This window comes from Carcharhinus amblyrhynchos, unplaced genomic scaffold, assembly GCF_965287045.1.
Source record: "Carcharhinus amblyrhynchos unplaced genomic scaffold, sCarAmb.v2.hapA chromosome_218, whole genome shotgun sequence".
NCBI lineage: Eukaryota > Metazoa > Chordata > Chondrichthyes > Carcharhiniformes > Carcharhinidae > Carcharhinus > Carcharhinus amblyrhynchos.
In genome coordinates, this window is record NW_027649958.1 from 137050 (window position 1) to 163773 (window position 26724).

The following is a 26724-nucleotide window of genomic DNA, read 5'->3' on the forward strand; positions in this document are numbered from 1 at the left end:
GGGAAGGGGGGGGTGAGGTGGGTGGGTGGGTGGGGAATGGACACAGTAATTAAAACGGCTGCGTTGTATCCAATCGCGCTGGCTCAGGGAATCTGCGTGACTCTGCGAACGGCTGCTGCCATCACCTAACCAGTGACAGTGGGCATCAACTCTAACCCAACGAGTCTTAATATTCATCCAAAGATTGACGCCTCGGATCAGCCATACTGAAGATCTTGCCCCAAGTCCCTCGATGCCTGGGGTTACCTCCTAGCTCTTTGACCCTCTCAGCCTGCAAGTCAGCCCCTGAAAACCCCCCCACCCCCCCAGGGACCTCCAGAAATTTCACAATGCTCCCCGCATCTGTAAAACAGAAACAAGAGAGTACACTGGTCAGTTAAAGGTCAGGTGTTCTTGCTCGCAGTCTGTGATAATTATGGGGGATTTCAATCTACATATTGATTGGTCGACCCATGTTGGACGCGGTGGGCTTGAGGAAGAGTTCTTGGAATGCTGCCGGGATAGTTTCCTTGAACAGTGTGTGTTGGAGCCGATGAGGGAGCGAGCTATCTTGGATCTGGTGTTATGTAATGAAGCAGGTAGAATTAGGGACCTTGTGGTAAAGGATCCTCTTGGGAAGAGTGATCATTGTATGGTGGAGTTTCTGATGCAGATGGAGGAGGAGAAAGTGGGTTCCTGGACCTGTGTCCTTAGAGGATGAGAGGGGAGACTTAGTGGTAGGGGATGGGGAAATGGCTGAGGTCTTGAATAACGTTTTTGTTTCGGTCTTCACGGAGGAAGACGTGAATAATTTGCCGGGTGTTAGCGATGGAAAGGTGGTAGGACTGGAGGGTCTCAATGACATTATTGTTACTAGAGAGGCGGTGCTCGACAGACTGGAGGGGCTGATTGTGGACAAGTCCCCAGGACCGGATGGAATGCATCCGAGGGTTCTGAAAGAAATGGCGGAGGTGATAGTGGATGCCTTGGTGGTTATTTTCCAGACTTCGCTGGATTCTGGGGAAGTGCCGGAAGATTGGAAAGCGGCTAATGTTACGCCATTGTTTAAGAAGGGTGCCAGGCAAAAGGCAGGTAATTATAGGCCGGTTAGTTTAACGTCTGTTGTAGGTAAAATGTTAGAATCCGTCATCAAGGAGGAAATAGCGAGGCATCTTGGGGGGAATTGCTTGATAGAGCAGACGCAGCACGGTTTCGTTAAGAGGAAGTCGTGTCTGACAAATTTATTGGAGTTCTATGAGGATGTGTCTAGGGCGGTGGATAGAGGAGAGCCGGTGGATGTGGTCTTTCTTGATTTTCAGAAGGTGTTTGACAAGGTACCTCACAAGAGGTTATTGCAGAAGGTCAGGGGACATGGAGTTGGGGGTAGGGTGTTAGCGTGGATAGAGGATTGGTTGTCAAATAGGAGACAGAGAGTGGGGGTTAATGGGTGCTATTCGGATTGACGGTTGGTGACTAGTGGAGTGCCCCAGAGGTCGGTGCTGGGGCCTCAGCTATTTACCATTTATATAGATGATCTGGAGGAGGGAACCGAGTGTATGGTGTCGAAATTTGCTGATGACACCAAGATTGGTGGAACGGCAAATTGTGCGGAGGGTGTGGAGAGTCTGCAGAAGGATCTAGATAGGCTGGGCGAATGGGCCAGGAAATGGCAAATGGAATTTAATGTTGGCAAGTGTGAGGTGGTCCACTTTGGTAGGAATAATGGTAGGAAGGACTATTACTTACGGGGCAAAAAACTGCAGCAGGTGACGGTGCAGAGGGACCTCGGGGTCCTTGTGCATGAGTCGCAAAAACCCAGCCTGCAGGTGCAGCAGGTGGTCAGGAAGGCGAATGGGATGTTGGCCTTCATAGCGAGGGGGATTGAATATAAAAGTAGGGAGGTCTTGCTGCAGCTGTATAGGGCATTGGTGAGGCCACAGCTGGAGTACTGTGTGCAGTTTTGGTCGCCACACTTGCGCAAGGATATTTTGGCCTTGGAGGGAGTGCAGAGGAGGTTTACTAGGTTGATACCGGAGTTGAGGAGGTTGAGCTATGAGGAGAGGCTGAATAAACTAGGCTTGTACTCGTTAGAGTTTAGAAGAATGAGGGGAGATCTCATTGAGACGTACAAGATGATGAATGGGATGGATAGGATAGAGGTGGAGAGACTCTTCCCGCTCAGAAAGGACAGTAGGTCTAGGGGGTGCAGCCTCAAGATAAAGGGGGGGTGGTTTAGAACGGAGTTGAGGAGGAACTTCTTCACTCAAAGGGTGGTGAATCTCTGGAATTCTCTGCCCGTTGAAGTGGTGGAGGCTGCCTCGCTAAATATTTTTAAGACACGGGTTGATGGGTTTTTGATAAGCGAGGGGATTAAGGGTTATGGGGAGAGGGCGGGAAAGTGGAACTGAGCAGCGACAGATCAGCCATGATCTTATTGAATGGCGGGGCAGGCTCAAAGGGCCAGATGGCCTACTCCTGCTCCTATTTCTTATGTTCTTACGTTCCTCAACATCATGGGATTTACAGCGTCAACAGTAAGATTCGCAGCTTCATTCATTTCCACTGACCTGGCGGCACTTAAACATTGCTGTGAAAAGAGCCTTGTCGCCAATGATTCTCACCTCGCACCACCAGGACAAACACAGGAGTGGCAGATTTTAAATGACAGTTTATACCACACGGTGCTGAATGGCGGCAAGTTAATTCTGACGAGGGATTTCTGTGGAGGAAGGGAAACCATTGGCTCCCACGCTCCCCGGGTCATTCCAAAAGATGTAAGGCTTGATAATATTCCTTTGGTTTGCAGAGAATAGGTCCCTATGTTTGCTGTAAGTCACTCCAAGCACATTAGGAGTTTGACTGATTATCTCAACCTGGTTCTCAGTGTAGTTATTATCAGCCATTTCCCCTACAGCACAAACTGTTGCCATTGCGTGAAATTTGGCATTCTCGTATTTGTCCTGATTACTGCATGATAAAAAGTTTCAGCGACATAGAATCAAAGAGCACCTCCAGTGCAGAAGGAGGCCATTCAGCCCGTCAAATCTGAACAGACTCCATGACAGAATCTTACCAGGCCCTATCCTGGTAACTTACTTACTCTACTAATCCTCCTAATCAGGATACTAAAGGGCAATTTAGCATGGCCAATTCACCAAACCCGCACATCCTTCGACACTAAAGGGCAATTCAGCATGGTCAATCCACCTAAACCACACATCTCTGGACTGTGGAAGGAAACCTGAGCACCCGCAGGAAACCCATTTAGATATGGGGAGAATGTGTAAACTCCTCACAGCGACCCAAGGCGCTGGCGTGTGAGGCAGCAGTACTAATCACTGTGCTGCCCCTCTGGTGTAGGTTCACCTACCGTACTGTTAGGAACCGAGTCCTGGGACTTTGACCCAGTGTCAGTGAAGGAACAGCGATATATTTCCAAGACAGGATGGTGGAAGGAATCCTGGAAAGTAGCGGTCCCAATGTGTCATCTCTCCCTAACAGCACTGTGGGTCTACCTAGACCCAGCGGTTCAAGAAGGCAGCTCACCTCCACCTTCTTAAGGGCAATTAGGGAGATGGGGAATAAATGTTGGGCCTAGGCAGTGATGTCCACATCCCTTGTGCAAGGAGCTTTCAAAAGTGAATGAATTTGGAATGGGATTGCAATTATGATTAAAATATGAATGATGTTGTTGGGGTATGAGGTGGACAGAAAGCTAGGTGGCAAGAACTACCTAGTGGTACTGCTACTGGATTTCTAATGCAGAGGTCTGGACCACTATGCTGGAGACATGAGTTCAGAGCCCAACTGAGGTAATTTACATTGAATTAATAAATCTGGAGTTAAATGTTTGGCAAGAAGATCGTGAGTGTACTTCAGAAGAGGAAATCTTTGGGAAATAGGCATACTTATGTGATCTGGACCCATAACAATGTGCTTGATACTTAACCATCCACAGAAATAGCTGAACAAAATTGGGGATTACTATTGACCAGAAACTCAACTGATCCAACACAGTGGCTAACACTGCTGCCTCACAGCACCAGGGACCCAGGTTCAATTCCTGGCTTGGGTCACCGTCTGTGCAGAGTCTGCACGTTCTCCCCATGTTTGCGTGGGTTTCCTCCCACAATTCAGTTAGGTGCGTTGGCTGTGTTAAATTCACCCTCAGTGTACCCGAACAGGTGCCGGAGTGTGGCGACTAGGAGGTTTCCGCAATAATTTCATTGCAGCGTTAATGTAAGCCTACTTGTCATACTAATAAATAAACGGAAAAAATACTCAGCGGAATTCTGCGGCGAGTAACTCACTTCCTAGCCACCATCGACGAGGGACAAGTCAGGAGTGTGATGGAATATCCCCCTGCCTTCGCCCTCACTGATCTCAGGCAGAGTGGCAGTGGGCCTCCCTTCGCCCCCTCACTGATCTCAGGCAGAGTGGTAGCAGACCCACCCCGCCCCTCACTGATCTCAGGCAGAGTGGCAGTGGGCCTCCCTTCGCCCCCTCACTGATCTCAGGCAGAGTGGCAGTGGGCCTCCCTTCGCCCTCACTGATCTCAGGCAGAGTGGCAGTGGGCCTCCCTTCGCCCTCACTGATCTCAGGCAGAGTGGTAGCAGACCCACCCCGCCCCTCACTGATCTCAGGCAGAGTGGTAGCAGACCCACCCCGCCCCTCACTGATCTCAGGCAGAGTGGCAGTGGGCCTCCCTTCGCCCTCACTGATCTCAGGCAGAGAGCCGTTGCTCCCGCCCCCCCCGACACTCAACACTTACTTCCTCACTAACTAGAGCGCCCAAATCGGACTTCTGTGGAGCAGGTCTGTTTGGTGCCGATTCTGGGTGGGTGAACGCAGAGGTAAAGGGGGAGATGCCAGTAAGGTTGGGTGTGCAGCCAGTTAAGTCAATTTAAATGCGTGCAGATGTGGTCCTGATCATGGCCTTTTTTGGGCCTTGGTAAAGGGGGAACGGACACGGAGGTGGGCACGGGTCACACTACTTGCCTCACGCCTGACTTTACCAAGTTTTCACACCTGAAAACAGGCACAACTTGATGGTAAAATCAGGCCCTTTATGTTCACCCCAGTGCCAAAATCAAATGTAAAACTTAGGCTAAATTCACAAAACATCTTGGACTTTCTGGCCTCCGTCTTAACAATTAAATCTCCTCTCACGTTTCTAAACCCCAGTGGGTATTGGCCTAAACTGCTCAATCTGTCTTCCTCAGACAAGTCCTTTATCCTTGGAATCAATCTAGTGAACATTCTCCAAGCAACCTCTCCCGCATTTATATCCTTCCTCAAGGACCCCAGGAAATAAGGAGACCCACTTTCCAATGGCAGAAGGCTGGGTAACAGACTGAAGGTAACTGGTAAAGAAAGAGTGAGACAGGATGGCAGAATTTTATTCACACTGTGAATGGCTGTGGCTAAAATAAACCAAAACATTTTCAAAGAGGGAGTTGGGTAAACTGTATGGAGTTTGCATGTTCTCCCCATGTCTGCATTGGTTTCCTCCGGGTGCTCTCCAGTTTCCTCCCACAGTCCAAAGATGTGCAGGTTAGGTTAATTGGCCAGGAATTTTTCAGAGATATAGTGCAAAAGCAGCAAGGGCGGTGGGATCAGTTGAGTGGCGTCTTTCAAAGGGCCAGCACAGGCACAAGTGGCCAAATGGCCCCATTCTGTGAAGCATCATACTGTGATATGAGACAAACTGCGTTACCTTTCCTTGCCACTGGCATCATCACTTTGCAGTCGGACCTCTATCAGTGCCATCTTCACACGAAATCCATTAAGTCTGACTAATTGAACCTTTTCCTTTAGCCCCCATCTTCAGCCAGTGTGGAGTGATTAGAGAAGGATTCGGGGTCGTGACTGGGTCCGCCCCTCTGCTCCCCCCTTTACCTGTTTCTCTGTGAACGACCCATTGACCATTTCTCTGGATACTCACTCTTCTGAAGCTTTCTACAATCGCTGGGCATTTGTGTCGAAGAAATCGTAGTCACTGTCTGAGGAATTGTCACGTGGATTCACAGAGATGTTCGCCCTTCGCTCCAAAGCTGTAGAGAATAAGAAAACTGAGCTGACAACAGTGGTGGGACTGGTGAGAGGGTAATAGTGGAGGATATTCACTTTGATCCTTACTCTCCCTAGCCCTGTAACCTCCAGTTCCTACAAACCTCCATATCTCTGTAATCTCCTCCAGCTCCCACAAACCTCCCTATCTCTGTAATCTCCTCCAGCCCCTACACCCCTCCATATCTCTGTAACCTCCTCCAGCTCCCACAAACCTCCCTATCTCTGTAACCTCCTCCAGCCCCTACACCCCTCCATATCTCTGTAATCTCCTCCAGCCCCTACACCCCTCCATATCTCTGTAATCTCCTCCAGCCCCTACAACCCTCCATATCTCTGTAACCTCCTTCAGCTCCTATAACCCTCCCTATCTCAGTAACCTCGTCCAGCCCCTACAACCCTCCATATCTCTGTAATCTCCTCCAGCTCCCACAAACCTCCCTATCTCTGTAATCTCCTCCAGCCCCTACAACCCTCCATATCTCTGTAATCTCCTCCAGCTCCCACAAACCTCCCTATCTCTGTAATCTCCTCCAGCCCCTACACCCCTCCCTATCTCTGTAAGCTGCTACAGCCCCTAAAACCCTCTATTTCTATAACCTCCTCCAGACTCAACAAGCCACATCTCTGTAACCTCCTTCAGTCTCTACAACCCTCCCTATCTTTGTAACCTGCTACAACCCCTACAACCCTCCCTGTCTCTGTAACTTCCTCCAGCCCCTAAAACCCTCCCTATTCCTATAATCTCCTCCAGACCCAACAACCTCCCATCTCTGTAACCTCCTTCAGTCCCTACAACCCTCCCTATTTTTGTAACCTCCACCAGCCCCTTTACCCATCCCTATCTCAGTAACCTACTCCAGTCCCTACAACCCTCCCTATCTCAGTAACCTCTTCCAGCTCCTACAGCCCTCCCTATCTCTGTAACCTTCTCCAGTCTCCACAACCCTCCCTGTCGCAGTATGCTCCTCCAGTTCCTACAACCCTCCCTTTCTCTGTAACCTTCTCCAGTCCCTACAACCTTCCTTATCACTGTAACCTCCTCCAGCTCCTACAACTCACCCTATCTCGGTAACCCCCTCCAGTCCCCTACAACCATCCTTATCTCTGTAACCCCCTCCAGCTCCTACAACCCTCCTATCTTGAAACTCCCTCCTGCACCTACAATCCTCCCTATTTCTGTAACCTCCTCCAGCCTCGACAACCCTCCCTATCTCTGCAACCACCTCCAATCCCTACAATTCTCCCCATCTCTGTAACCACCTCCAGCCCCTACAATCTCTACAAAGGGTGGCACAGTGGTTAGTGCTGCTGCTTCACAGCTCCAGGCACCTGGGTTTGATTCCCAGCTTGGGTCACTGCCTGTGTGGGGTTTGCACGTTCTCCCCGTCTCTGCGTGGGTTTCCTCCGGGTGCTCCAGTTTCCTCCCACAGTCCAAAGATGTGCTGGTTAGGTTGATTGGCCAAGCCAAAATTGCCCCTTATTGTCAGGGGGATTAGGAGGGTAAATGCATGGTGTTATGGGAAAATGGAAGCCTTGGCCTGTCCTTGCCTGTCCGTGGCCCCTGTTTCCATACCTGGGTAAGCAGAGAAAGTGGCTTTCTGTGGAGTTCCTGCGTAGAGGTTGCCGTCTGCACTTTGGGTGGAGACCGGTCTGAGGTTGGCGTTGTTGTTTCGGTGAAATGACACTTTGCAAAACAGAAATGTGAAAAAAGAGACTGTTTATACCTTGATGTTCACCTAAGAGGACCAGTGACACTGAGTAGCAGCCATGTGCACCATCTACAAGATGCACTGCAGTAACTTACCAAGGTTCCTTAGGCAGCACCTCCCAAACCCACAACTGCTACCATGGGGAAGAACGAGGACAGCAGATACCTGGGAACACCATCACCTGGAGGTTCACCCTCAAATCACTCGCCATCCTGATTTGGAAATCTGTCGGATGTTTCTTCACTGCAACTGGGTCAAAATCCTGAAACACCCTCCCTAACAGTACTGTGGGTATACCTACGCCTCAGGGACTGCAGCGATTCAGGAAGGCAGCTCACCACCACCTTCTCAAGAGGCAGCTAGGGATGGGCAATGAACGCTGGATCAGCCAGCAACACTGCCATCCCAGTGTGCTGCGGAGTGCCGCACTGTCAGAGGGTCAGTGCTGAGGGAGTGCCGCACTGTCAGAGGGTCAGTGCTGAGGGAGTGCCGCACTGTCAGAGGGTCAGTGCTGAGGGAGTGCTGCACTGTCAGAGGGTCAGTGCTGAGTGAGTGCTGCACTGTCAGAGGGTCAGTGCTGAGGGAGTGCTGCACTGTCAGAGGGTCAGTGCTGAGGGAGTGCCGCACTGTCAGAGGGTCAGTGCTGAGGGAGTGCCGCACTGTCAGAGGGTCAGTGCTGAGGGAGTGTCGCACTGTCAGACGGTCAGTGCTGAGGGAGTGCCGCACTGTCAGAGGGTCAGTGCTGAGGGAGTGCCGCACTGTCAGAGGGTCAGTGCTGAGGGAGTGCCGCACTGTCAGAGGGTCAGTGCTGAGGGAGTGCCGCACTGTCAGAGGTCAATACTGAGGGAGTGCCGCACTGTCAGAGGGTCAGTGCTGAGGGAGTGCCGCACTGTCAGAGGTCAATACTGAGGGAGTGCTGCACTGTCAGAGGGTCAGTGCTGAGGGAGTGCCGCACTGTCAGAGGGTCAGTACTGAGGGAGTGCTGCACTGTCAGAGGGTCAGTACTGAGGGAGTGCTGCACTGTCAGAGGGTCAGTACTGAGGGAGTGCTGCACTGTCAGAGGGTCAGTGCTGAGGGAGTGCCGCACTGTCAGAGGGTCAGTGCTGAGGGAGTGCCGCACTGTCAGAGGGTCAGTGCTGAGGGAGTGCCGCACTGTCAGAGGGTCAGTGCTGAGGGATTGCCGCACTGTCAGAGGGTCAGTGCTGAGGGAGTGCTGCACTGTCAGAGGGTCAGTGCTGAGGGAGTGCCGCACTGTCAGAGGGTCAGTGCTGAGGGAGTGCTGCACTGTCAGAGGGTCAGTGCTGAGGGAGTGCCGCACTGTCAGAGGGTCAGTGCTGAGGGAGTGCTGCATTGTCAGAGGGTCAGTGCTGAGGGAGTGCCGCACTGTCAGAGGGTCAGTGCTGAGGGAGTGCTGCACCGTCAGAGGGTCAGTGCTGAGGGAGTGCTGCACTGTCAGAGGGTCAGTGCTGAGGGAGTGCCGCACCGTCAGAGGGTCAGTGCTGAGGGAGTGCCGCACTGTCAGCACAGTTGCAGTTGTCCCTCTCAGTTGAAGGTAAATGTCCCACAGGCAGTAGTTGGAAAGTGGAGCAAGAAATGTCACTGAACTGTCGGATCAACAATTAAACTGTAATCAGCATCACTTCAGAATTATTATCGAGGCTGTTACCACAATGCCCTACTTGGGATTGAGCTGTGTTAGAGTGTTAGGGTTGGGTCTTCTGTCATTCCTGCATTACAACAGTACCTCAGCGGCTGCAAAGTGTTTGGCTTGAATTGGGGTAGTGAAAGGCACTGTAGAAATTTCCCTCCCCCTGTCTTTCCCTCCCTCTCTCTTTTTATCACCCTCATTCTATCTATCTTTTTTCTGCTGATTCTGGGGATGGCAGGACTGATGTATGAGGAGAGATTGGAGGGAACCGAGTGCAGGGTGTCGAAATTTGCTGATGACACCAAGATTGGGGGAAAGGCAAATTGTGCGGAGGGTGTGGAGAGTCTGCAGAAGGATCTAGATAGGCTGGGCGAATGGGCCAGGAAATGGCAAATGGAATTTAATGTTGGCAAGTGCGAGGTGGTCCACTTTGGTAGGAAGAATGGTAGGAAGGACTATTACTTACGTGGCGAAAAACTGCAGCAGGCGACCGTGCAGAGGGACCTCGGGGTCCTTGTGCATGAGTCGCAAAAACCCAGCTTGCAGGTGCAGCAGGTGGTCAGGAAGGCGAATGGGATGCTGGCCTTCATAGCGAGGGGGATTGAATATAAAAGTAGGGAGGTCTTGCTGCAGCTGTATAGGGCATTGGTGAGGCCGCAGCTGGAGTACTGTGTGCAGTTTTGGGCGCCGCACCTGCGCAAGGATATTTTGGCCCTGGAGGGAGTGCAGAGGAGGTTTACTAGGCTGATACCGGAGTTGAGGGGATTGAGCTATGAGGAGAGGCTGAATAAACTAGGCTTGTACTCGTTAGAGTTTAGAAGAATGAGGGGAGATCTCATTGAGACGTATAAGATGATGAATGGGATGGATAGGATAGAAGTGGAGAGACTCTTCCTGCTCAAAAAAGACAGTAGGACTAGGGGGCGGTCAAGATAAAGGGGGGGCGGTTTAGAACGGAGTTGAGGAGGAACTTCTTCACTCAAAGGGTGGTGAATCTCTGGAATTCTCTGCCCGTTGAAGTGGTGGAGGCTGCCTCGCTAAATATTTTTAAGAAGCGGGTTGATGGGTTCTTGATAAGAGAGGGGATTAAGGGTTATGGGGAGAGGGCGGGAAAGTGGAACTGAGCCACGACAGATCAGCCATGATCTTATTGAATGGCGGGGCAGGCTCGAAGGGCTAGATGGCCTACTCCTGCTCCTATTTCTTATGTTCTTATGTTCTAGGTTCGGATTGTTTTTGCCGGGGTTCAGATAAATGGCGGTGGGGGCGAATCTCATAGAGACTTATAAAATTCTAACAGGTCCAGACAGGATAGATGCAGGGAGGATGTTTGCGATGGTTGAGGGGGGAGTCCAGAACCAGGGGTCACACTCTGAGAATTCAGTGTAGACCATTTGGGACAGAGGCGAGGACACATTTCTTCACTCAAAGGGCAGTGAGCCTGTGGAATTCATTACCACCGGAAGGAGTTGAGGCCAAAACGTTGAATGTGCTCAAGAGTCACTTGGGGCGAACAGGATCATGTGGAGAAAGCAGGATTAGGCTGCTGAGTTGGATGATCAGCCGTGATCGTAGTGAATGGTGGAGCAGGTTTGAAGGGCCAAATGGCCCCCTCTTGCTCCTATCCTCTATGTTTCTGTTTCCCTCTCCCTCTCTCCACCCCCCTCCCTCCCTCTGTCACCATCATTCTGTTATGATGGCACCGTGATTAGCACCGCTGTCTCACGGCGCCAGGCACTTGGATTCAATTCCCAACTTGGGTCACTGTCTGTGTGGAGTTTTCACGTCCTCCCCGTGTCTGCGTGGGTTTTCTCTGGGTGCTCCGGTTTCCTCCCACAGTCTGAAAGACGTGTGGGTTCGAGCGCATCGACCCGAACAGGTGCCAGAATGTAGTGGCTGGGGGATTTTCACAGTCACTTACATAAGAACATAAGAACATAAGAAATAGGAGCAGGAGTAGGCCATCTAGCCCTTTGATCCTGCCCCGCCATTCAATAAGATCATGGCTGATCTGTTGTGGCTCAGTTCCACTTTCCCGCCCTCTCCCCATAACCCTTAATCCCCTCTCTTATCAAGAACCCATCAACCCGCGTCTTAAAAATATTTAGCGAGGCAGCCTCCACCACTTCAACGGGCAGAGAATTCCAGAGATTCACCACCCTTTGAGTGAAGAAGTTCCTCCTCAACTCCGTTCTAAACCGCCCTCCCCTTTATCTTGAGGCTGTGCCCCCTAGTCCTACTGTCCTTTCTGAGCGGGAAGAGTCTCTCCACCTCTATCCTATCCATCCCATTCATCATCTTATACGTCTCAATGAGATCTCCCCTCATTCTTCTAAACTCTAACGAGTACAAGCCTAGTTTATTCAGCCTCTCCTCATAGCTCAACCCCCTCAACTCCGGTATCAGCCTGTTAATGTTCCTGTGAAACTAATAAATGTGCGGATTAGGTGGATTGGCTGTGATAAAATTGTCCCTTAGTATCAGGGGAATAGCTAGGGTAAATGCGTGGGGTTACAGAGATAGGGGTCAGTGCAGACTCAATGGGCCGAATGGTCTCCTCCTGCACTGTAGGGAATCTATGAGTAAACTTAAACTCATTCTCTTTGTGTCCTCTCTGTCTCTAACTTTGTGGGAGACAGGCAGACATCCCCGAGTTGGGCCCCAATGGGAGTGAGTGCCAACCCCAGCTAGTGAATTAGCTCCTGGGTCTCCCAGCCTTCCTCCTGGCCATTCCCCTGCCCCGCCCTACTAGCCCATTGCCGTGCTTACCTGGTCGTTTCCCCACCCCGCTAGCCCGTTGCTGTTGGGGTAATACCGTGCTTACCTGCGTGACTGGCAGCCCCGGTGGGTCCTATCCACTGGCGTTGTGTATGTTTCCGCCGAAACACTGAGAGAGGGGGAGAGGTTTAGAGAGCGATTAACATCGAACCTGCTGGCAAAGTGAGTGAGTGCGACTGAGTGAGTCAGTGCGACTGAGTGAGTGAGTGTGACTGAGTGAGTGAGTGTGACTGAGTGAGTGAGTGTGACTGAGTGAGTGAGCGTGACTGAGTGAGTGAGCGCGACTGAGTGAGTGAGCGCGACTGAGTGAGTGAGCGCGACTGAGTGAGTGAGCGCGACTGAGTGAGTGAGTGTGACTGAGTGAGTGAGTGCGACTGAGTGAGTCAGTGTGACTGAGTGAGTGAGTGCGACTGAGTGAGTGAGTGCGACTGAGTGAGTGAGTGCGACTGAGTGAGTGAGTGCGACTGAGTGAGTGAGTGTGACTGAGTGAGTCAGTGTGAGTGAGTGAGTGCGACTGAGTGAGTGAGTGCGACTGAGTGAGTGAGTGCGACTGAGTGAGTGAGTGTGACTGAGTGAGTGAGCGCGACTGAGTGAGTGAGTGTGACTGAGTGAGTGAGTGCGACTGAGTGAGTCAGTGCGACTGAGTGAGTCAGTGCGACTGAGTGAGTGAGTGCGACTGAGTGAGTGAGTGCGACTGAGTGAGTCAGTGCGACTGAGTGAGTGAGTGCGACTGAGTGAGTGAGTGTGACTGAGTGAGTCAGTGTGAGTGAGTGAGTGCGACTGAGTGAGTCAGTGCGACTGAGTGAGTCAGTGCGACTGAGTGAGTCAGTGCGACTGAGTGAGTGAGTGCGACTGAGTGAGTCAGTGTGACTGAGTGAGTCAGTGCGACTGAGTGAGTGAGTGCGACTGAGTGAGTGAGTGTGACTGAGTGAGTGAGTGCGACTGAGTGAGTGAGTGCGACTGAGTGAGTCAGTGCGACTGAGTGAGTGAGTGCGACTGAGTGAGTCAGTGTGACTGAGTGAGTGAGTGTGACTGAGTGAGTGAGTGTGACTGAGTGAGTGAGTGCGACTGAGTGAGTGAGTGTGACTGAGTGAGTGAGTGTGACTGAGTGAGTGAGTGTGACTGAGTGAGTGAGTGCGACTGAGTGAGTGAGTGCGACTGAGTGAGTGAGTGCGACTGAGTGAGTCAGTGTGACTGAGTGAGTGAGTGTGACTGAGTGAGTGAGTGCGACTGAGTGAGTGAGTGTGACTGAGTGAGTCAGTGCGACTGAGTGAGTCAGTGCGACTGAGTGAGTCAGTGCGACTGAGTGAGTCAGTGCGACTGAGTGAGTGAGTGTGACTGAGTGAGTCAGTGCGACTGAGTGAGTCAGTGAGCGAGTGAGTGTTTGCTTGTGTCAGTGGCGCACGCCTGTTGTATCACCTTTGCACACGCTTGTGCCAATGCATTTGACTTAGAAACATTGAAACTAGAGCAGGGGGAGGCCATTCGGCCCTTTAGCCCTTCGAGCCTGCTCCGCCATTCATTTTGATCATGGCTTATCATCGAATTCAATATCCTGATAACCCCTCTTCCCCCCATATCCTTTGATCCCTTTAGCCCCAAGAGCAATATCTAATTTCTTCAAATCACAGAACATTTTGGCCTCAACTACTTTCTATGGGAGTGAATTCCACACATTCACCACCCTCTGGGTGAAGAAATTTCTCCTCATCTCAGATCTCAAAGATTTACCCCTTATCCTCAAACTCTGACCCCTAGTTCTGGACTCCTCCCACCACCAGGAACATTCTTTCTGAATCTACCCTGTCTAACCCTGTTAGAATTTTATAAGTTTCTATGAGATCCCCTCTCACTCTTCTAAACTCCAGTGAATATAATCCAAATTGATTTAGTCTCTCCTCATATGACAGACCTGCCTTCCCAGGAATCAGCCTGGGAAACCTTCACTATACCCCCTCTATAGCAAGGACATCCTTCCTTAGAAAAGGCACACGTGTGCATGTACTACATGTGTGCCGTGTCAATGTTGCTTGCACATGTGTGCATTTGCAAGCATGCATGTATGAATACATGTGAATCTCTGCATGTATGTGTGCCTCGTTCAAGGTTTCTCTTGTTTCTGCCAGTGTGCATGCCTGACCATGCTTGTACATCCCTATGTACATGTATGTGTACATGCATGTTTGCCTGTAGGCATGCATAGGTGTGTATCTCATGTTTGTGCATTTTGCATGTAATTGCCTGTGTGCGCGTGCAAGTATTTCCTTCTTGTATGTAAATGTGTTCATGTATGTGCGAGTGAAGTACCGAGTGCGTGTGCTTCTGTGACAATGCACGCAGCATGTTCATGACTGCAAACAGGGATGCATCCACCTGTGTATGTCTGCACATGTGTGTGCACACGCGTGCCCCAGTGTTTGCCCGCCTCGCTGCGCTCTCACCTTCCTTTCCGTCACGCTTGTACAACTTCCAGCCATAGCTCAGCAGGAGAAGCAAGATCAGGAGGACCACCAGGACGATACAGGCTGTCGCACCCCCCGACAACCCCTCCGCGACCTTTCTCTCCCTGCGTCGTGGCTCTGTGCAAACAAAGGGGGACAGAAGTAAGTGGATCAGTGGGTGGGGGAGTGGCCCACAGCGGACGGTCAGTCAGGGTCCTTCATATCCTAAACCCCTCCCGCACACACACACACACTCTCTCTCACACACACATGCGGGATTTCCACTGCCCCTGGGTCAGACTTTGACTCTCTGTGAAATGGCCAAGCTGTGTCGCATGATACGGAGGGAAAGGATCACACTGAGCAGGTGAAACCAAACTGTGCCTTTAACAAGCGTACTTTAATCATGTTTCGCTGCAGGTCTTTCGAGCAGGTCCAAGCATTTTATTGGTGCCATGATGTCTGTAATCGGTGTCCTCTAATTGTTACTGAAGCAATATAATGCACGTCGCCATGTTGATTGGTGAGGCCGCAGCTGGAGTACTGTGTGCAGTTTTGGTCGCCGCACTTACGCAAGGATATTTTGGCCTTGGAGGGAGTGCAGAGGAGGTTTACTAGGCTGATACCGGAGTTGAGGGGGTTGAGCTATGAGGAGAGGCTGAATAAACTAGGCTTGTACTTGTTAGAGTTTAGAAGAATGAGGGGAGATCTCATTGAGACGTATAAGATGATGAATGGGATGGATAGGATAGAGGTGGAGAGACTCTTCCCGCTCAAAAAAGACAGTAGGACTAGGGGGCACAGCCTCAAGATAAAGGGGAGGCGGTTTAGAACGGAGTTGAGGAGGAACTTCTTCACTCAAAGGATGGTGAATCTCTGGAATTCTCTGCCCGTTGAAGTGGTGGAGGCTGCCTCGCTAAATATTTTTAAGACGCGGGTTGATGGGTTTTTGATAAGAGAGGGGATTAAGGGTTATGGGGAGAGGGTGGGAATGTGGAACTGAGCCACGACAGATCAGCCATGATCTTATTGAATGGCGGGGCAGGATCGAAGGGCTAGATGGCCTACTCCTGCTCCTATTTCTTATGTTCTTATGATTTTAATCTGGCCCAATGCAGGGTTCGGGGATTTTAATGGCCCTTTTGGGGATTGTGGGTGGAGCTTGATTTGGGGATCATTGATAGGTCAGGTGATGCCTGGGGACTGATTATTTTTAACACAGAAAAATCTTACGTTTCAAACAAAGTAAGCATAAAGTTTTTTCTTAGTTTTTCATTTTTTTATAATAAAAAAACTTTAATTTTTAGATTTAGTTCTCAGCCGCTGTTAGAAGCTGATGGAAGAAGGCCGTGTCCCTGTCTCTCGCTCTCCAGAGGCGTGCTGAGCACTCCAGAGTCTCAGAGATTTAATCCAACATCTAAAGGACTAATTCACGGCGGGTTAAAAAGCTGCAAAATCCAGCATCACGTGAGCATACTTGTTTCTGTGCCGAGTCTGAAGAGAGCTGTATGGGATGGTGTTTGACTTGGAACAACAGAGATAGCTAGCTGGTAGGAGTTACACTGTGTCATGTTTAAGTGGTGTGAGTGGTAAAAGCAATGCTAATTCATTTTATTATGTCTTCACGCTCTTCTTAAATATACTTTGTGTGATTAGAGCTTCCTCATGGATCATTTGAATCATATTGAAACACCTTATGCCCACCCTAATGCCAAATTCAAATGTAAAATTTAGGATCTGTGCTAACGTCACTCAACACCTTGCAGTTTCTGGCATGAGACATAAAACAAGAGCATCTTGTTTAAAGCACACGTGTATATATACACACACACACGCACATACGCGTGCATATACACACACACACACACACTCTCTCTCTCACATACAGGCACACACACACTTTCTCTCTCTCTCACACACATAGACAGACACAGACACACACACTGTCTCTCTCTCTCTCACACACACATACACACACACACACTCTCTCTCTCTCTCTCACACACACACACATACACTCTCTCTCACACACACTCACACACTCACTCTCACACTCACACAGACACACACACACATATTCTCTCTCAGACACATACACACTCTCTAACACACACACACTCACTCACTCACACTCACGCTCTCACACTCACGCTCCCACACACACACATTCACTCATTCACATTCACACTCGCTAACACTTCTCTCTCACACTCATTCACTCACACACACATTCTTTCTTTCACACACTGACACACACACACTGACATGCACACACACACATTCTCTCTCTCACACACACACACTCTCATTCACACTCACACTCTCTTTCACACATCCACGCTCATTCACACTCTCACTCTCTCTCACACACCCACACTCATTCACACTCACACTCGCTAACACTGTCACTCTGTTACACTCTCTCCCACAGACACACAAACATTCTCACACACACACTCTCTCACACACACTCTCTCACACACACATACACACACACATACACACACTCTCATACACACACACACTCTCTCACACACACACATACACACACACATACACACACTCTCATACACACACTCTCATACACACACACACTCTGTCACACACACTCTCACACACACACACACACACTCACACACACACTCTCTCACACACACACTCTCTCACACACACACTCTCACTCACACGCACTCACACACACACACGCACACACACACACACTCTCAGTCACTCACACACATACTCACACACACACACTCAGTCACACACACACTCACCCACTCAAAGAACAACACAGCACGGGAAACAGGCCCTTCGGCCCAACGAGCCCCTGCTGCCATTTTAACATTATGAGTGCCGTCCTCTACCCATGACCTTTGTCTACACCTATTGGGGAAGATTGAGGGAAGACTAATTTAGGGACAATTTGTTACACCAATCAGCCTAAGAGCACGTTTTTTGGGATGTGGGAGGAAACCGGAGCACCCGGAGAAAACGCACGCAACCACGGGGAGAATGTGCAAACTCCCACAGACACCGACCCAAATCTATGTATCTGCACAGCAAACAGTGATAGTCACTGAGCTGTCATGCTGCCCTCAGATGGTCCAGTTTAAGTACACTTACGACGTGAAGCACGAGGCAACTCTCAAAGCAACATCCAACACAGACACATACATTCTCACACTCTCACACACATCCTCACTCTCACTCACACTCACTCAGTCTCACTCACTCATTCACTCTCATTCTCTCATGCACACACGCACACACACACGCACACACACACTCACTTACACTCACTCATACACTCATACATTCACCTACACTCACTCACACTCACCCATGTACACTCACTCTCACTCACTCACATTCACACTCATTCTCACACACTCTCTCTTAAACACTCTCTCTCTCTCTTTCACACACTCTCATACACTCACAAATGAAAAGTGGAGCGTGTTCAATAAACAAATACTGCGTGTCGTTGGTAGGTATGTCCCTGTCAGGCAGGGAGGAAATGACCGAATGAGGGACCCATGGTTCATAAAGGAGGTTGAATGTCTTGTTAAGAGGAGAAAGGAAGCATATGTACTGGTTGGCAGCTTATGAAGGATGAGATAACGAGATTCAGTTGGGTCGCTTGAGGGTTACAAGGTAGCTGGGAATGAGTTAAAGAAAGGGCTTAGGAGAGCTAGGAGGGGGCGTGAGGAATCCTTTGCAGGTCTGATCAAGGAAAACCTCAAGGCTTTTTACTCTTATGTGAGAAATAAAAGAATGACCAGGGTGAGGTTAGGACTAGTCAAGGATAGTAGTGGAAACTTGTGCATGGAGTAGGAAGAGATAGGTGGGGCATTGAATGAATACTTTTCTTCAGTGTTCACTAAGGAGAAGGGCCATGTTTTTGAGGATGAGACTGTGATACAGGCAGGTAGGATGGAGGAGGTAGATGTTCTAAGGGAAGATGTATTAGCAATTTTGAAAAACCTGAGAGTCGATAAGTCCCCTCGGCCAGATGGGATATATCCGAGGATTCTTTGGGAGGCAAGGGATGAGATTGGGGAGCCTTTAGCTTTGATCTTTGGGTCCTCACTGTCCACGGGGATTGTGCCAGAGAACTAGAGAGTGGCGAATGTTGTTCCTCTGTTCAAGAACGGAAATAGGAATGACCCTGGTAATTATAGGCCAGTTAGTCTTACTTCAGTGGTCGGGAAGTTAATGGAAAGGATCCTGAGAGACCATTTGGAAAGATACAGTTTAATCCAGGATACATGCACTCTCACACTCTCTCACGCACTCTCACACACTCTCACTCACTCACTCGCACACATTTACTTACTCACTTACACACTCTCACTCATTCACACTCACTCACTCATTCACACTCACTCACACATGCACTCACACACTCACTCACCTCCATGTATTCACTCTCACATACACACAATCACACACATACTTACTCTCACACGCTCACACTCTCACACACACACGCTCACTCTCACACACGCTCACTCTCACACACGCTCACTCTCACACACGCTCACTCTCACACACGCTCACTCTCACACACGCTCACACTCTCACACACACAATCACACACATACTTACTCTCACACGCTCACACTCTCACACACACACACTCACTCTCACACACGCTCACTCTCACACACGCTCACTCTCACACACGCTCACTCTCACACACGCTCACACTCTCACACACACACAATCACACACATACTTACTCTCACACGCTCACACTCTCACACACACACAATCACACACATACTTACTCTCACACGCTCACACTCTCACACACACACACACACAATCACACACACACACATACACACACGCTCACTCTTACACACACTCACTCTCACACACACACACAATCACACACTCACACACACATACACACTCACTCTCACACTCAGACACACAATATCACACACTCTCTCACAAACACACACAATCACACACTCTCTCACATACACACACACACGCACATACACAATCACACGCTCTATCACACACACGCACACACACAATCATACACACAATCACTCACACACACACACAATCACACGCTCACACACACATACACACTCACTCTCACACTCAGACACACAATATCACACACTCTCTCACAAACACACAATCACACACTCTCTCACATACACACACACACATACACAATCACACGCTCTATCACACACACACACACACACAATCACACACACAATCACACACACACACACACAATCACACACACACATACACACACACACACACACACACACAATCACATGCTCTGACACTCACACACACACACACACACACAATCACACACACAATCACACACACACACACACACAATCACACACATACACACACACACAATCACACACACAATCACACACACAATCACACACACACACACACACACAATCACACACATACACACACACACACACACACACAATCACATGCTCTGACACTCACACACACACACACACACACACACACACACACACACAATCACACGCTCACACACACACACAATCACACGCTCTCACACACAAATAATTACACACACACACACACACACAAACAAAACCAGGGTTGTGAAAGGATTGGCAGCCTCTGAACTGACTGTGGTGTAGACAGGAGGCCTGGTGCATGAGAGGTTAGAGAGAGACGGGGAGCAGCTAACCTGCAGTCTAGACACTGCTGCAGCATGACAAAGAGGCACAGCCACATTCATACCGCACAGTTAACCCTATCATGGTCAGAGCTGAGCAACTTTAACCTAACCCTGCTCGGGTTTAAACAGTCACAATGACATTGGAGCATTTAGCATGGCCAATGCACCTAACCAGCGTGACTTTTGGACTGTAGGAGTAAACTGGAGGAAACCCATGCAGACATGGGGAGAATGTGCAGACTCCACACAGACAATGACCCAAGCCAGGAATCGAACCCGGGTCCCTGGTGATGTGAGGCAGCAGTGCTAACCACCGTGCTGCCTTGTGTGGAATGTGAACATGATCATTTGTTCTGTACCTGGACAAGTGATGTTCAGTTGCGTGTAGTCCACCTGGTCTACATTACAATCCCAGAGGCTGGCATTATTCACCAGCATTTTCACCCCTCGACTTCTACACTTGACACATTGCTCGCCAGTCCTGTTCCTGCCCCTCATCCCAGGACCATTCCATCTGACGTCAGTTGTGTTGCACTCCAGCTGTGAACAGACCAGAGACTGCTGGCTCTCGGTAAATTGACTCCGACACAGTGGCTTCCAGGAGCCCCCGTGGAAAACCTCCGTCCTACCCTCGCAGGGGTTCCGTCCATCCAGCAGCCTGAATGCAACCACCTCACCCTCTGTAAAGAAAGACAGGTTCATCAAACAGAATATTGACAAGAACTTGCATTCATACACTTATATCAAACACTCCCAGGACAGGTACAGCACGGGGTTAGATACAGAGTAAAGCTCCCTCTACACTGTCCCCCATCAAACACTCCCAGGACAGGTACAGCATGGGGTTAGATACAGAGTAAAGCTCCCTCTACACTGTCCCCCCATCAAACACTCCCAGGACAGGTACAGCACGGGGTTAGATACAGAGTAAAGCTCCCTCTATACTGTCCCCATCAAACACTCCCAGGACAGGTACAGCACGGGGTTAGATACAGAGTAAAGCTCCCTCTACACTGTCCCCCCATCAAACACTCCCAGGACAGGTACAGCACGGGGATAGATACAGAGTAAAGCTCCCTCTACACTGTCCCCCATCAAACACTCCCAGGACAGGTACAGCACGGGGTTAGATACAGAGTAAAACTCCCTCTAACCTGTCCCCATCAAACACTCCCAGGACAGGTACAGCATGGGGTTAGATACAGAGTAAAGCTCCCTCTACACTGTCCCCCCATCAAACACTCCCAGGACAGGTACAGCACGGGGTTAGATACAGAGTAAAGCTCCCTCTACACTGTCCCCCCATCAAACACTCCCAGGACAGGTACAGCACGGGGTTAGATACAGAGTAAAGCTCCCTCTACACTGTCCCCCCATCAAACACTCCCAGGACAGGTACACCACGGGGTTAGATGCAGAGTAAAGCTCCCTCTACACTGTCCCCCGTCAAACACTCCCAGGACAGGTACAGCACGGGGTTAGATACAGAGTAAAGCTCCCTCTACACTGTCCCCCCATCAAACACTCCCAGGACAGGTACAGCACGGGGTTAGATACAGAGTAAAGCTCCCTCTACACTGTCCCCATCAAACACTCCCAGGACAGGTACAGCACAGGGTTAGATACAGAGTAAAGCTCCCTCTACACTGTCCCCCATCAAACACTCCCAGGACAGGTACAGCACGGGGTTAGATACAGAGTAAAGCTCCCTCTACACTGTCCCCCATCAAACACTCCCAGGACAGGTACAGCACGGGGTTAGATACAGAGTAAAGCTCCCTCTACACTGTCCCCATCAAACACTCCCAGGACAGGTACAGCACGGGGTTAGATACAGAGTAAAGCTCCCTCTACACTGTCCCCCCATCAAACACTCCCAGGACAGGTACAGCACGGGGTTAGATACAGAGTAAAGCTCCCTCTACACTGTCCCTCATCAAACACTCCCAGGACAGGTACAGCACGGAGTTAGATACAGAGTAAAGCTCCCTCTACACTGTCCCCCATCAAACACTCCCCGGACAGGTACAGCACGGGGTTAGATACAGAGTAAAGCTCCCTCTACACTGTCCCCATCAAACACTCCCAGGACAGGTACAGCACGGGGTTAGATACAGAGTAAAGCTCCCTCTACACTGTCCCCCATCAAACACTCCCAGGACAGGTACAGCACGGGGTTAGATACAGAGTAAAGCTCCCTCTACACTGTCCCCCCATCAAACACTCCCAGGACAGGTACAGCATGGGGTTAGATACAGAGTAAAGCTCCCTCTACACTGTCCCCCATCAAACACTCCCAGGACAGGTACAGCACGGGGTTAGATACAGAGTAAAGCTCCCTCTACACTGTCCCCCCATCAAACACTCCCAGGACAGGTACAGCATGGGGTTAGATACAGAGTAAAGCTCCCTCTACACTGTCCCCCATCAAACACTCCCAGGACAGGGACAGCACGGGTTTAGATACAGAGTAAAGCTCCCTCTACACTGTCCCCATCAAACACTCCCAGGACAGGTACAGCACGCGGTTAGATACAGAGTAAAGCTCCCACTACACTGTCCCCCATCAAACACTCCCAGGACAGGTACAGCACGCGGTTAGATACAGAGTAAAGCTCCCTCTACACTGTCCCCATCAAACACTCCCAGGACAGGTACAGCATGGGGTTAGATGCAGAGTAAAGCTCCCTCTACACTGTCCCCATCAAACACTCCCAGGACAGGTACAGCACGGGGTTAGATACAGAGTAAAGCTTCCTCTACACTGTCCCCCCATCAAACACTCCCAGGACAGGTACAGCACGGGGTTAGATACAGAGTAAAGCTCCCTCTACACTGTCCCCCCATCAAACACTCCCAGGACAGGTACAGCACGCGGTTAGATACAGAGTAAAGCTCCCACTACACTGTCCCCCATCAAACACTCCCAGGACAGGTACAGCACGCGGTTAGATACAGAGTAAAGCTCCCTCTACACTGTCCCCATCAAACACTCCCAGGACAGGTACAGCATGGGGTTAGATGCAGAGTAAAGCTCCCTCTACACTGTCCCCATCAAACACTCCCAGGACAGGTACAGCACGGGGTTAGATACAGAGTAAAGCTTCCTCTACACTGTCCCCCCATCAAACACTCCCAGGACAGGTACAGCACGGGGTTAGATACAGAGTAAAGCTCCCTCTACACTGTCCCCCCATCAAACTCTCCCAGGACAGGTACAGCACGGGGTTAGATACAGAGTAAAGCTTCCTCTACACTGTCCCCCCATCAAACTCTCCCAGGACAGGTACAGCACGGGGTTAGATACAGAGTAAAGCTCCCTCTACACTGTCCCCCCATCAAACACTCCCAGGACAGGGACAGAACGGGGTTAGATAGAGAGTAAAGCTTCCTCTACACTGTCCCCATCAAACACTCCCAGGACAGGTACAGCATGGGGTTAGATACAGAGTAAAGCTCTCTCTATAATTAGTATGGTCTGGTTAATCCAGCTGATGTGGATGTGCTGGCGTTGGACTGGGGTAAACACAGTAAATCGGTTGGACTAAAACCTGGTGTTGTCAGACTTTTTACTGTGTAATCCAGCTGAAACATTAAACTGCAGTGTTGCACTGGGGTTTACAGACACCGGGTATTTCTGAAGGTTACCTGAGCAATGTAAGATCTGTTTTACACCGACAGTTGTGTCCAGACACTTGTGGACCTCTGGTTCTGTCAGTAAACAAGTCCAGTTTTTCACTTGGACAGTCTTGTGCTCCTGTGTGCTCTCATCCCCCTTAGAGACAGCATGGCCACACTTCAGCTTTTGACACAACAGCTCTGCATCCCGTACTGAGGATAACGACTGGGAGATATCATGCCAAGACCCATTATAGTAGAGTTGTACAACACCCTGACAACGGCTAGCTCCATTCTGCAACCTCAGCTCGAAGTATGCATCTGTGGGGACAGAGAGAGAGATGTTTAAAGTTTATTTAGTGTCACAAGTCGGCTTACATTAACACGACAGTGAAGTTACTGTGAAAAACCCCCAGTTGCCACACTTCGGTGCCTGTTCGGGTACACTGAGGGAGAATTTTGCACGGCCAATGCATCTAACCAGCATGTCTTTCAGACTGTGGGAGGAAACCGGATCGCCTGGAGGAAACCCACACAGACACGGGGAGAATGTGCCATCTCCACACAGACAGTGACCCAAGCTGGGAATTGAACTCTGGTTTGATTTGAAGAAAGTGAACAACAGAGAGAGAGTGAGAGACAGTGTGATAATAGACAGAGACAAAGAGGGAGTGGGAGAAAAAAGGACAGGGGTGAAAGGAGGGTGGAGAAGGAGGGAGCCAGCATAAAGGAGGCTTAGAATTGAGTCTGAGCACAGAGAAGGTGAACGGAGAGAGTGGAAAACTGATGGAGTCAGGACAAGGACTGGGGTCAGATGAAGGAGACAGAGATGGAATGGGTGAATGTGAACAGCGAGAGGGAAAGTGGAAATGAAGAGGAGAAAGGAGAAATAAATAGGATAGCATGAGAAAGGGAGGAGAAGGAGGATAGATGAAGGCAGAGGGAGGAAGGAGGGCAGGAGGAGGACAGAGGGATTTGAGGAAGTTGCTGGGTTGAAGGCAGAAGGAGGGGGGTGAGGGAGTGGAAAGGGAGGGAGGAGAGAGAGTGTAGAGGGGAGGGAAGTGAGGGGGATGGGGAAAGGGGGGCGATGGGATGGGGAGGGGTGATGGATAGGGTGGGCGATGGGATGGGGAGAGGGGGAAGAGAGTGCAGAGGGGAGAGAAGTGAGGGGAAATGGGGTGATGGGATGGGGAGGGGTGATGGATAGGGTGGGGGAGGGGTGATGGATAGGGTGGGGGAGGGGTGATGGATAGGGTGGGGGAGGGGTGATGGATAGGGTGGGGGAGGGGTGATGGATAGGGTGGGGGAGGGGTGATGGGTAGGGTGGGAGATGGGATGGGGGGGAAGAGTGTGCAGAGGGGAGGGAAGTGAGGGGAGGATGGGATGGGAAGGGGGGGTAACAGAGGAAGAGAGATAGGCAGGTAGAACAGGAATCTCCTGTGGCCATTCCCCTGACTTTGGATACTGTTGAGGGGAATGACCTCTCTGGGGAAAGCAGCCAAACTCATTGCACCATGGTTGGTTCTGCTGCACAGGGGAGGGTAGAAATTGTGCCAGTGCAATAGTTACAGGGGATTCAACTGTAAGGGATTTAGACGGGCATTTCTGTGGCCACAAACAAGACTCCTAGTATATTACACGGCTGGTTAAAGAGGAAATAAACACTAGTGAGAGAGGATATTGGCTATTACAATGTGGAGTCTGTATGGGGGGAGTTGAGAAATACTAAGGGGCAAAAAACATTAGTGGGTGTCATGTACAGACCCCCAATCTGCAGTGGTGATGTTGGAAATGGCATTAAACAGGAAATTAGAGATGCATGTGATAAGGGAATGTTGGTGATCACGGGAGATTTCAATCTGCACATAGATTGGGCAAATCTAATTAGCCGCAGTGCCATAGCGGAGGAATTCCCGGAGTGTGTACGGGATAGTTTTTGTCACCAATATGTGGAGGAACCAACAAGACAGCAGGCGACGGTGCAGAGGGACCTCGGGGTCCTTGTGCATGAGTCGCAAAAACCCAGCTTGCAGGTGCAGCAGGTGGTCAGGAAGGCGAATGGGATGCTGGCCTTCATAGCGAGGGGGATTGAATATAAAAGTAGGGAGGTCTTGCTGCGGCTGTATAGGGCATTGGTGAGGCCGCAGCTGGAGTACTGTGTGCAGTTTTGGGCGCCGCACCTGCGCAAGGATATTTTGGCCCTGGAGGGAGTGCAGAGGAGGTTTACTAGGCTGATACCGGAGTTGAGGGGATTGAGCTATGAGGAGAGGCTGAATAAACTAGGCTTGTACTCGTTAGAGTTTAGAAGAATGAGGGGAGATCTCATTGAGACGTATAAGATGATGAATGGGATGGATAGGATAGAGGTGGAGAGACTCTTCCCGCTCAAAAAAGACAGTAGGACTAGGGGGCACAGCCTCAAGATAAAGGGGGGGCGGTTTAGAACGGAGTTGAGGAGGAACTTCTTCACTCAAAGGGTGGTGAATCTCTGGAATTCTCTGCCCGTTGAAGTGGTGGAGGCTGCCTCGCTAAATATTTTTAGGAAGCGGGTTGATGGGTTCTTGATAAGAGAGGGGATTAAGGGTTATGGGGAGAGGGCGGGAAAGTGGAACTGAGCTACAACAGATCAGCCATGATCTTATTGAATGGCGGGGCAGGCTCGAAGGGCTAGATGGCCTACTCCTGCTCCTATTTCTTATGTTCTTATGTTCTATGTTAGACTATGTTAGAATCTAGCTGTGCGAGACCCCTTGGGGATGAGCGACCAGAACA

The 26724-nt window shown here is 50.2% G+C and overlaps 1 protein-coding gene across 1 annotated transcript in view; it reads right to left on the bottom strand.

Moving 5' to 3' along the window:
- Positions 1–302: 302 nt before the first annotated feature.
- Positions 303–26724, bottom strand: part of LOC145338888 (CD5 antigen-like) — a 58585-nt gene continuing 32163 nt past the window's right edge. Inside the window, exons 4-10 of the mRNA XM_080183289.1 lie at positions 23983–24273; positions 20694–21014; positions 14628–14765; positions 12233–12295; positions 7625–7735; positions 5924–6032; positions 303–342 (exon numbers count right to left, since the gene is read on the bottom strand). Of these exons, the coding sequence (XP_080039415.1) occupies positions 5938–6032; positions 7625–7735; positions 12233–12295; positions 14628–14765; positions 20694–21014; positions 23983–24273 (1019 nt within the window). The 3' untranslated portion in view covers positions 303–342; positions 5924–5937. The remainder of the gene's footprint in view (positions 343–5923; positions 6033–7624; positions 7736–12232; positions 12296–14627; positions 14766–20693; positions 21015–23982; positions 24274–26724) is intronic.